At 38.9% G+C, this 12,012-nt stretch overlaps 1 protein-coding gene across 2 annotated transcripts in view; it reads left to right on the top strand.

Annotated features, from left to right (window-relative positions):
* ST7 (suppression of tumorigenicity 7) overlaps nt 1-11,370 on the top strand; it is a 129,850-nt gene extending 118,480 nt beyond the window's left edge. For both annotated transcript variants that reach the window (XM_057390480.1, XM_057390479.1), the window contains exons 12-15: nt 1,394-1,544; nt 5,821-5,913; nt 8,862-9,001; nt 11,066-11,370. In XM_057390480.1, the coding sequence (XP_057246463.1) occupies nt 1,394-1,544; nt 5,821-5,913; nt 8,862-9,001; nt 11,066-11,161 (480 nt within the window). In that variant the 3' untranslated portion in view covers nt 11,162-11,370. The remainder of the gene's footprint in view (nt 1-1,393; nt 1,545-5,820; nt 5,914-8,861; nt 9,002-11,065) is intronic.
* Nucleotides 11,371-12,012: the final 642 nt, after the last annotated feature.

The raw sequence follows: 12,012 nt of genomic DNA, 5'->3' as shown, positions 1-12,012 counted from the left end.
TTTCTCTTCCTTTCCACGAGGCTGATTTTCAGTCCTCATTTCTTTCTTTTGCCTTCTCTGCACCAGCACATCCTGTTCACAAAAGCCAGCATTTATCAGGAGCTGTGCAAGGTAGACACCAGGTTATYTCCTCGTGGGTGCCTGTGCTAGGCAGCTTCAGTCCCTAAGTCCTGCTGTCCTCCTCCTTCCAGACCAGGCTGGAGCAGAGGGTGAAATGGAGGGGCTGCACTCTSTCTCCTTCTTTGCCAGTGTTTAGCCATAACTTGCCTTTCCCAGCCTTGTGCTAGGGCCTGACTCACCTGCTGCCTTTTGTGTTAACTTGAACAGTGGTGGGAGAACATTTGTTCTTGGGCATCCTGGAAGAGAGCGACAGTGTTCCTCTGCTGTGGAAGAGCAGCAGGAGAACTGACAAACAGGAGCTGATTCAGCAGCCTGTTTTCTGTCTGTTACTCCTTTCCCTATAAAGGATGCCAACATGGGGTATATCTATCCCCTTTGCTCTTTCTTTCCCCTTCACTACCTGGAATGCAGTAACACCAGTGATGAGATGTCTGATGAACTGGTGTTAGCTGTCTGCCCAGTTRACTGTTACTCTAGTTCATGGATTGAGGACGGAGAAAAAAATCACCTGCTTGAATGTCTGTGGCCTCTATCTTCTCCTGTGACATGAACCCTCTGTGTGTTTCATCTGCTTCTGCTGGGTGGGGGGAGCCAGATATGGGAATATTTTCTGTGAAAATTGCTTGTGGGTTTAGTCAGTGGTACGTTTTATTTTAATGACACATTTAACAACTATTTCAARTAGCAAGCCTAAAAGTCCCTTACTTTTACTCCCACCCCCTGCAAAAATCAATCATTTATTACATTTCGTAATATTTTCACTTTGTTATTTGTTATTAGCTGGTTAGGTGGCTGTCAATCTTGCATATTTATAGACCTAGCAACCAGTTAATGGCAATGCAGCAAAGCAACCTGTGTGCAAACTATGAGTGTTGTGTGTTTTCTTAGAAAGATCTTGTGCATCAAGCTGCTTAAAGTCTTCTTCATTTTATTATAAGCACTTTTAAGTTAAATGCTCTTGTAATTAAATTCCATTTTCTGCTTTGAGCCCTTTTTTTCATCTCCTTCAGTAAGAGAGATGTTTCATTTTTAATTTCTTTGTAGCCCCCATACTACTGCTGAAGAGCAGAGCCATCTGACAGCACATCTTAGTATTTGGGAATAATTCAGAGTTGTCTTCAAGTGCTTTTGGTGATGTTAAACATTTGATGAAACACTTATTATAGAAAGAACTTCAGGGAAATAGACCTTTCAGTGTGCATTATAGAATTGGAGGCAGCTTTCTGTGTTTTATATTACTTTGCAATAATTATGCTCTGCATTTTTATTTCAGTATCTACTAGAAATGAAAAGCTTAATTCTGCCCCCTGAACATATTCTGAAGAGAGGGGACAGTGAAGCAATAGCATATGCTTTCTTTCATCTTCAACACTGGAAAAGAGTAGAGGGGGCATTGAACCTCTTRCACTGTACATGGGAAGGCAGTAAGTAATCCTCTTTCTTACAAAGGAGCTAATCAAACATTTTTATTGAATGTCATGAAAAAAATAATAGTTTTTTGTAAATTATAGCATGTGAGAATTTTGGACATCAGTTATATCCTCACCAACACTGAAATATTTGACATTTGAAYTGAAAATACCAACTTCATTTAATGAGCAGAAGGGGGTTGAAGTCATGTACTGTGTTTGCTGTGTAACTCTGAACAAAATTTCCCAACTTCTTTGAGAYATATTTTCTGGATAAGGGGATAATAATTTACCTTCTTTCATTCCAGGGTTGTAGAGATTTGTTCATCATTATTTAAATGAATAGTTTCAAACTGAAAGTATATTTAGATAGCACATAAGCAAAAACTATTTTACAATAATGGTGGTGAGGCACTGGAACAGGTTGCCCAGAGAAGCTGTGTATGCACCATCCTTCCAAGWGTTCAAGACCAGGTTGGATGGAGCTTGAAGTGACTTGGTCTAGTGAAAGGTATCCCTGTCCATGGCACTGAAGTTGGAACTGGATAACCTTTGAAGTTCTCTTCCAACCCAGACCATTTTGTAATTCTGTGAATGCTTTGGTATTGGGAAATTATGAGTGTGCCTTATAGACAGGTATATATTAATGCATAGTATGAAGCAATACTGTATTTATGACTTCTTGTCACTGACAAGCTGGAGTGAGTTCAGTGAAGGATTACTAGGATATGTAGAGGACTGGAATGTGTGATATAGGACAAAATGCTGAGGAAGCTGGTTTTGTTCAACTTGGAGAGGACTTATGGTGGGTGAAGGGGTGATCCAGTTGCTGTCTTCCACCACCCAGCAGGGAAGTGGTATGGAAGAGGGAGTCATCCACCAGAATGGCCCAGCAGAAAGACAAGAAGCAACACATACAAGTTCAAACAAGAAAAGTTAATCCAGAGCTAAGAAACGAAGTTTCACAGTGAGAGTGGTGATTCATGGGAACAGGTTGCTGATGGGCTGTGGGACCTCCAGCCCCAGAGATACTCAGAGCTCAGCCTAACATAGTTCTGAGCAATCCCAACTAACTTGGAAATGACCCTACCTTCTAATGTATCTTATCCTGTATTTGAGACAGTTTTTTACCAGATTTCAGAGAATTTAAAAGTACAATTTATAGTCAGCCACTGTGGGCTGTTTTTCTGATGCAGGTTTTTCCTTTATGTAATCTAGTTTCCTTTTTCTGCTCTACTTTATTCTGTTCTTTTTCTCATCCTTTCCATATGTTATTATACCAACTTTTAGTGTCTGTGTGTGTCTTTCACCATTTTTTGTCCTCATTTGATTTTGATAGAAAAGGTATTTTTTTACAATGGTAATTGCTATATAAAGGCTTAATACCTCCATTGTAAAAGTGACTTACTATCTCAGTCACTGGATGAAATGACCTGAACTTGCCTAATTTGCAGTGAAGGCTCCCTGAGGATGCACTGGGGCRTTTTTTAGGTGTACAGAACACCTTGCTCAGTAATCCATACCAGTGCTGCCTGGRGTTTGCTCTGCTGCATTGTTCTCTGTCCTACCTTCTAGTTCTTCTCTCATCATTTCTCCCAGTCCATTATTTTCTCTGTCGTAGGTATCTTCTGAATGGCTTTCTTTTTTAGTGGTTTGCTTTTACTTGGTGTTCCTTCTCTTCTGGGTTATTGCAGAAGTTCTTTAGCCYAAGGTTCATTATTCCATCAGTACAAAGCAGAATTTTGCAGGGAATCCTGAATAGATCTTTCACTTTGTCAGGCTGGGGAGCCCCTAAAGGACTTTGTACCAGGACCAGCTTTTGGCACAGGAATCTGGCTGCCCTGCAGTCCTCCTGCCACTTAGGAAATCGAGTCATCTGTGCCTGAAGGCAAATGTAGGGCAATCTCATCTAACTACATTGCACTTCTTATTATCTCCACATTCAGCAATCTGAATATGTACTTCATTAGCTAACAGCTGTATAGTAGCCTGTAAAAATTTAAATGAGTGTCATTGCATAACTTCTGCAGAAAAATCCATAATTCATTTTGTACGGTGATTTCAGAAAGATATGAAACAGTGCAGCAGTCCTCAAAAATTTTGTTCAAATTTTGCTCATGCATGAGGACAACCAAGGTTTAATGGTTTCATAGTGTCTAGTCCAATAATCATGTCTGGTCCGTATMTTGGCATCTCTGCCTAAGTGTAAGTGAAAACCAGTGAAGACATGATAGAGAAATTAAATGTATTAARTACTAGTTTTAACCAGCAGTCTACATACAGTACCTGGTCAGTTGCCCTCGCTTTCTTTCTAGGTATTTGTAGGTATTTTATTCACAGTACAACTGAAAAAACCCAAGTGCCACCACTATGTTTGGGACTGGTTCTCTGTACAGAYGGTCTGTAGTTACAAGTGTTACCAAATTTCAGAAGTGTTTGAGGTGATTGTTTGTCACTATTGGTTTCTAAACTTGTGTCAAAATTCCTTCAGTTTGCATGGACAAGCTTAGGGGCTCCCAAATGTTCCAGGAGCTCTTGCAGCAAGTACATGGGTGAATGGTAAACTGTGCTACCTGAGTCAGTTAATGTAAAATAGGATGAGATAATGCCACAGGAATAAGGCAGAGAATATCTAYGTAAACACAAACTGCCCCACATGAACTAAAGCACATCCTTCCATGGCTGATAACATTGCTAAATAAAGCCATTTTGCTTCCATAGTATTCCAATCAAGGATGAYTGCTTAAATTCAGTAAAATCTATTCAGACATTTTTCACTTATTTTGTAAAAGCAGCATCTTTATCATCCCTTTTTATTTTGATTAAAATCTTAGTATTATTGTGGCTTAGGGTAAGGCAGAAGACGCTTGATTGTCTGTTTCAATATTAAGCCAAATTGGAAGGAAAAATTTGTGTTAGGAGTTCTGAAGAAATGAGCATTGAACATCATTTCACATATGTTTTTGTAAAGACACTCAAGTTTGTTGCATGTGAAGATCATACACAGCTTGGATTATTGTATTTGTACTTGGSTTTTTGGGTTGCTATGGAGAGGGGTGGTTAATTCTGGAAGTGCTTTACAGCCCAGGTTAGTTTACAATCTTTCAGGAGCTCTGCCTTCTTTACTATTGCTTTAAAGGGAGTAATCAAGAAAAAAATACAATAATTTCACAAAAAGTACAGCTAACATCATTTCAAATGCAGTGGCACAGCTGAAAATATTGGGGCATTGTGTATTTAAACTAATTCTTAAGTTGCCTTGTAAGCAAGAGATAGTGGAGTGTTATTTTGTGGCAGTGGGCTGTWCCTAACAACTAAAGTGTACACTGCTTCTAGGACATCTGTTGGGGAAAATATTGCTTCAGTGACTGATGGTCATAGGAGTAGTGAGAATAACATGTTGATGACATTTTAACAGTGAGAATAATATATAGGATAATGGAAAAGGATGCCTTGATTGCAAAGCTATATTTCAGTCAAGTGTTCTGATGTTTCCATAAACCATGCTCAGATGGCCTATGACATCAGCACCATCCAGATTTAGTAATCCATTTCCCTCCCTCTCTGTTATTATTTTCAATTTTAAAAATGCATAAGATTAAGTATTATTTAATCCATGACCTGAAGATTTATATTGGAAACTTGACTTGATCCATTGCATTTATAAAGAAAGCATGAGAGGAACCTGGGTTTAATAATTCAGTATTAATCTTTGATTGCCAAATAGAAAATGAAAACATGACTGTGTTGGAAAACTGGTCCTCAGAGCTCATGTCATCAATGTTACCTGTTTTGCTGGAGTGTGATGGAAAAAGAGTAGTGTATTTTTTCCATTAAAAACTTCTATTATGCTTGATGCACAGAGACTGTGAGTATTGGTCTGAGCTCACACAGGCTTGGCTAGTCATTTTTGTAGGCTATACCTCATATATCAGATACACTTCTTTCCCCTGAAATTTAAAAATTCTGCAGCCTAAAAGCCTAAGACAAAATGTGTAAATTTGGCTATGGAATTGGAAGTATAATGGGCTTTGCAAACATTTTAGTATGTCATTGTAATGTGGTCTCACCTGACATTCATGAACATTGTCTCAAGAATAAAAATAAACATAGGAGTTTTTGTGATTGAAAGCTCACTGTAGATTTATATTTTGGTATTTCATTAAGCAATTTATATGCTGTTTGCAGCCAAATATGAATGTTTTGTCTATGTTTTAGCAAGTTGCAAGTATACTTATATAAATATGACTGCCACACTCACAGTAACTTGTGCACTGTGTTTTCTTTTCAGCTTTCAGAATGATCCCATATCCACTGGAAAAAGGACATCTTTTCTACCCTTACCCTATTTGTACAGAAACTGCAGATAGAGAACTACTACCATGTATGTTCAACCTTTTCCCTCTTACCATTGACAGCAAAGAATTGTTTACCTGAGTCTTGCACCACTGATCTCCTTTGATGCCTTTTAAATTGAGTACACTGGATTAGAATAGCCAAATTGACAGTGAGTCTTTGAAGCTCCTGTGATGGTCCAAGAGGCAGCTCCTAGGCATAGTTCATAACAATTAACTATGTTTATTATTTTTGACAGCTTAGCAACAAGGAGAGAGATTACCAAGGAGGTACAAATCAGTTAGATCTTGCTATTCTCTCTTGCCAAGACACTGATCTTTCATCTAGGTTAGCATCCGTTCAAACCAAAGGATTAACAGCCTTGTTAATCTTTGGTTGGACACACTAGCTGCTTGAATTCTGAGGCAAGATCCAACTTGCTTGAGGACAGCTGGATCATTAACTCAGCTAGTACTCTTGAAAAGTTAAGCTTATATTTTCCAGAAAGTAGTCTTAAATAGCAAGAAAAGGTTTTCTTCATGTTATGGTGTGTGTACTATCACGAAGAGATTGATGTGAAGTCATCTCAGTCGATTTTATGTGGGTTTATGGCATATATTAGGAAAGTGCCAGCAGTGTTCCCAGATACGGATATAAAGAGAGATCCAGCCCTTGAGAAGCGTTACAGTCCAAGCTAATGAGACTCATTGCAGTGCATGCAGTGAAGCACAAGAATGCAAAGGAAGAGCCAAAGCAGCCAATCTTGCAGTTACACTTCATTCCCACRTGTGTTCTCTCTGTGGGACTTAGTGTGAGCACAAGTGGAACACACACAAGTTTGCAGAGTCAGGGTAGAGGAGGCAAATAAAAGTTGATCCAAGGAAGAATATTCTTCTCTCACCTTCTCTTTTCTGAAGAAGGAATAGAGAGAAATCTCTTCTGGAACAAGGAAAATGCTTGCTTCTGCTGGGAAGGCTGGTTTTGAGGGCATTTGCACCCTTTGTAGTCTTTCATTCAGAACCTCTATGGTTTGGGCTGAAAAATGTGTTGCCTCTTTTTACAAGCCTACATGAGTAAACATTAGGTGAGAATAGTACAGTGAAAATCCACTCATTGTAAGTCTCTCCTTCACAGCACATTCTTGCTGATATTACGCAGAAATCCTTGGCAACTGAGAGTATCTCCCCACCCCATTATAATCATCCTAATTATAACAACACCTCTCAGAGTGCTCTGCTTGCTTTACTCAGAGGGATGCTGAGCTGGGGAGGGCGGAGTGTCAGGAGATTTAGGAATGACAAAGTCATGCAGAGTAGCTCAGCATTCTCTTTTTAGATGCAAAACWAATGGTTCTTGTCAAATGTTAGAAACTAGGGACTCTCTAACAGCCTGTGCAGACAGTGTGTTCTGCTCTGGCAGTTACAGGAAATGCCTTTCACTGCAAAATCTCTTGGGTTAGAGGAGGGAAGGGTTCAGCATAGCGTGACAGACACAGGTGGGTTAGAGGGGTTTTGCATACCTGTCCACACCCTTTAATTGTGTTTGCTTTAAGGGAGAGTCACCTGGAATTATACCAGAACACAAAAATATGATAGGCTCTCCAAATTAAAAATACTAATTACAAAATTTTTGCCCTGACTGGGAYAGCAGGGTTGAGCCTGTGTGAAAAGGCAGTGCAAGAGAAGTACAAGAGATCCTAGACTTACAGAGTCCATGATCTGGTATTTGTGATCTCTATGTTTATTTTAAATCAAAGAGAAGTTGTAATCTATCTCTATTTTTGTTTTTTTAACTRCTCAAACTAGCAGACTGAAAGGTCATACATCTTTGTAGCTTTTTAAAATTTTAATTTAAACTCTTATGAATTCCTGCTTTTGGTTTTGAGAATCACCCCACTCTGGATGAATGCGGTCGAGAATATTATCCTGCCATGTTGCTGGATTATCCTGTGCTTATGTTGTGTGCAARTACAATGCGAACTTATCACTGGAGCAGAGAAAGAAGACAAAATGGAAAAGTTATGTTTCCTGTATATGAATAGCCACAGGATTTGAGTATATGGGAAGCCTTGAGGTTGATCCTGTATGAAAAAAATATTTCAAAGTTTGCATTTATTTTGACTGTAGCTCTGAACTGTAGACTGAAGGAATGAAACAGATAGGTAAGAGTCCGCCTGACCTTTTGCCAACCCAGCCAAATTTTCACTTGAATATGAGCTGCCATAAAAGTTTAAGGGATATATCCTTCTGGTAAAATATTTATTATCTTCTTCTAACTCTTTTAGTCATCTYAGTGCTACTTTTTCTGAAATCCAATGAAGGATTTTTATATACCAGAGTGAGGGAAATTTCTGTATTCCTATCAGTGTATATTAACAATCATCTTAAAAATTCACTATTCATTTAATTTCCAGGTTTTAAAATACATGCTTCTATGTCCTACTTCTAGGATAATTTTTCTTGGCTCTCTAAGTTAAACATTCAGAATTTACAGTTACAAAGGCTGTAGTTTTACAGGCTGCTTTAACTGTTCTGCAGCCATGCTTTTGTATGATTGGGCTCACTGCTGCTCCCGAGCACATGTTGCTGCACTCTCYGTTTATCAGCATTGGCAAACATGCAGCCATGGGGTTGGTTAACCATGGGGTTATATTAAAAAACTGATGGTTTGTTTCTAAGTCTATTTTCTGGGATTAGCTGTTGCAGAGCTGCATTGTAGTTAGTGCTGACACAAGGAAGGCACAAAGTGATGTGTACATAGCACCAGAGTACACCAGAACTAGGACCTTTAGAGGGAATTACCTGGCAGAGATGACTGACACAACAATAATGTCTTTAGATGTCCTCAGGCCTTTCATGTATTTCATCCTAAAAAAGTATCTTCGGGTGTCTCAGGTTGTTTAAATCACATAAGGTTGGTTTGGTTTTGGTTGGTTGTTGTGTGTTGATTTTTTTTTCAAYRCATAATGCATTCCCYGTCTCATGTTTTTTTCTACAGCATTTCATGAAGTTTCAGTTTACCCCAAGAAAGAGCTTCCCTTCTTCATCCTCTTCACTGCTGGACTCTGTTCTTTCACAGCCATGCTCGCCCTCCTGACACATCAGTTCCCAGAGCTTATGGGGGTCTTTGCAAAAGCTGTGAGTATTCTCTGCTGCTGCTCTCTTCTGGTAAACAAAGACATCAGGCCAGGAGAAGCTGGGCTAAATACTGCCCAGTATTAGCATTGCTAATCAGTAAAGACACTGCTGTTTGTCTGCTCTGGTTTACATGGCTCTCTTGTTAGGTTAGATTTTGCCAAAAAAAAAAAAAAGGGCTTGGTGGGTGAAGTGAATATCTGTATTTTTGTATATCATCCATTAAAGCAAACTAATAACAGTTTGCAGAACCCCTCTATTTTGTGTAGAGTCATAATGACTGCTATGATTTCTGATGCAATAGAAACTCCCAGTATGAGCAGAAATAGAGTGTACTGTTAATCAGGACAAATTTCTGTGTTTTTTCCCTGAACTGCCAAGGAGGAAGTAGTCTCAGTATTTCCCTCATAACTTTTCTGAATTACATACATAGAAGTCTCTCCTAATCCTGCTTTTTTAATCCACCAAGGATTAATAAATGTTGGAGGATGAGGGGGAAGAGCCATGAATTATTCTAAACCAAACATTTTCATTGCAAAACCAAGAACATCACTGTTCCAGAGTGSTAGGAGATGAAAAATCCACTAACAGAAAAGCTCTAGGATAGTAAAAAAATCCTTCTCAAGTAAATACTGAGTATCTTCTGTTGTAATATATTTTCTCAAATATATCTGTTCTAGGTCTCATGTTTCCAAACTGGCTTCCTGGTCTTGTTTTTGGTGCTTTTGATTTGGGGGTATAGGGAGTGCAGTGGAGGATGCTAGGCTGAAAGGTTTTGGCAAATTCCAGTTGTAAGTATTTTTTCAAACCACAAAGCTGAGTTTTATTCAAGTAGATGTGATGGTACAAGCTTACCACGTAAATAAAGTGCTGCTCAAATAGCAGAAGATACCCTCTGAAGAGCCTTCTGCATTTTCCAGAATTAAAGGAACATATTTATTTAAGCACTTCAGAGCTTAACCARAGGGAATGCCTGTCCTTGGGCTAAGCCACTTGAAACAGAAATAGCAGTCTCTAAGATTAGGTAAGCCAGTGTTCCRTTGATTCAGCTGTGGTTCATGTTATACAGTTTGACCTTTAGCACCAGAACTGAAATATTCTGTTCTGCTTCAATTAGTTTTTCCTTCTACGTGTTCTTATGACAAAATGACATTACCAGTGGTGGTGTTACCTGCTTTTCCCATGATGTACAAGTTGTCCATGATGTAGTGTCTGCATTGTATGCAAACACATCCAAGAGGAAAAAAAGAATTGAGAGTGTTTACTATTGCCATTAAAATGCATACATAAGTGTCGTAAATGCTGTGCTCTCATACACATGTAGGGCCCAGCATAGCTGTGTGTAATGTGTAGAGCTGAGTTGCAGGCAGTGTAAAGCACAGTTAATATGTATTTCTCAAAGTTCCAGGAGTGTTTTGAGGATCTGAGTTCTGAGATGTGTAGCTGCCAGTGTTTTTTCCCTGTGATAAAATGTTCTTTGTTCACTTTTTTTYACATATGCCTGTCTGAACACTAATATATTTGAGTCTCCTTGAATGTRGTCTTCTGTAATAGAGAGAGGATGTGCAGATAAATTTTAGTCAGTGATGCAGTGTATGTTAAGATAAATTGCAGTTAGCAATGCCTCAGTGTATATAGCAGATCTACAGGTACCCCTGAACTATTTTAAACCCGAATGTCAAGACACTCTTTTTGTCTCTGCAAGGTGCTCTTGCAGACCCTTTTTATGAAAAAGCCTCTGTTTCTCTTCAGTAGGTTTGGGGTTGAGCTTTAGTGGCTTCAGTATGAGCTTGAATCTAGGATGTGAGATGTGTGCAAACTTTGTAGGTCCTCACTTTAATCTTCGTATAAATGGTGTTCTTGCTTTCTTGACTGCAAAATCCAGAAATCTTTGTATATGCAAGGTTCAAGAATTTGAAAGTCTTTACGTGTGATTTATGTCATTTTTATCATGTTGGAGGATTCTACAGAGATAACAGCAAGAAAATCATATCTTGTTGGAAGCTTTCTCTTGAGATGTGTTGTGTCCTGGATTTTGATCTGAATGCATATCTGATTTCTTTGCAGTTTCTCAGCACCCTCTTTGCCCCCTTAAATTTTGTGATGGAAAAAGTAGAAAGTATCCTGCCTTCCAGCCTGTGGCACCAGCTGACRAGGATCTGAGGAAGCATGCCCGCTGACTGACCGCCATGACATCTTCTGTGCCAACTTTTTGTTGACCACAAGAAAGCATGATAAAAAAGGGAAGCAGTTATAAGGCTTAAAAACTCTTCATGGATTGTCTGTTCTCATATAAAAACTGTTTTGTTGTATGAAATACATTGATGTTAGGTTCTATTATATTTTGCCTTCAGAAAAGAAAAAAATAAACTTTTGTGTATTGTAGTATTGCTGTCTTTTGACTTTTTTAGAGCACAGATTCTACTTCTTTTTGAACATGTGTGATATCTGCTTCACCATAGCTAGGGCGTGGCTATGCATACAGTTAATGAAAAAGCATTAACAACTTTACAATCAAGCAACATTGTCACTACCTTTTCTTATGGAGTTTAATTAGGGCAGGGCCCTCACCTCTCCAGACAGTCTGGATGAGGCTTCTCGAYAGTTAAAGCTCTTGCTTAGAGCAGCTTTAGGCTCTCCAGGCAGTTTTGATGGCACACTGGGCTTCTGACTCCCTTTTCTGCACAGAGGTCAGCTTATTCTGATTTGAATTTTCAAGAAGCCCACRTACTTGACAGATTTTCTTCACAGTCCTGCTTTTCTAGGTACCTTCTGAAGGCTCATTAGCAAAATGGCTGTTAGTTCATGCACAATTGATAGAGAGGTTGGTGTTTCACTATTAGTGCTCACCTTAGGAAATCCTATCCTTGTGCTGTGAGATGTTAGGCTTAGTATTCATTTGTGTCAGCTACTGTAGATGGAAACTTCTGAGGCCAGCTCTGAGAGGAAGATTTTGATCTGGAAGTTGAAACAAGCAGTCCTGTCAGGAATTAAAAGTGCATCCTTACAGGTAC

The sequence above is a fragment of the Malurus melanocephalus genome, unplaced genomic scaffold (genome assembly GCF_030028575.1).
Source record: "Malurus melanocephalus ecotype Western Australia unplaced genomic scaffold, MMel_1.1 scaffold_27, whole genome shotgun sequence".
In the NCBI taxonomy this organism is placed as follows: Eukaryota; Metazoa; Chordata; class Aves; order Passeriformes; family Maluridae; genus Malurus; species Malurus melanocephalus.
Note: the sequence above shows the minus strand (reverse complement) of the source record. Positions and strands in the feature narration are given on the sequence as shown.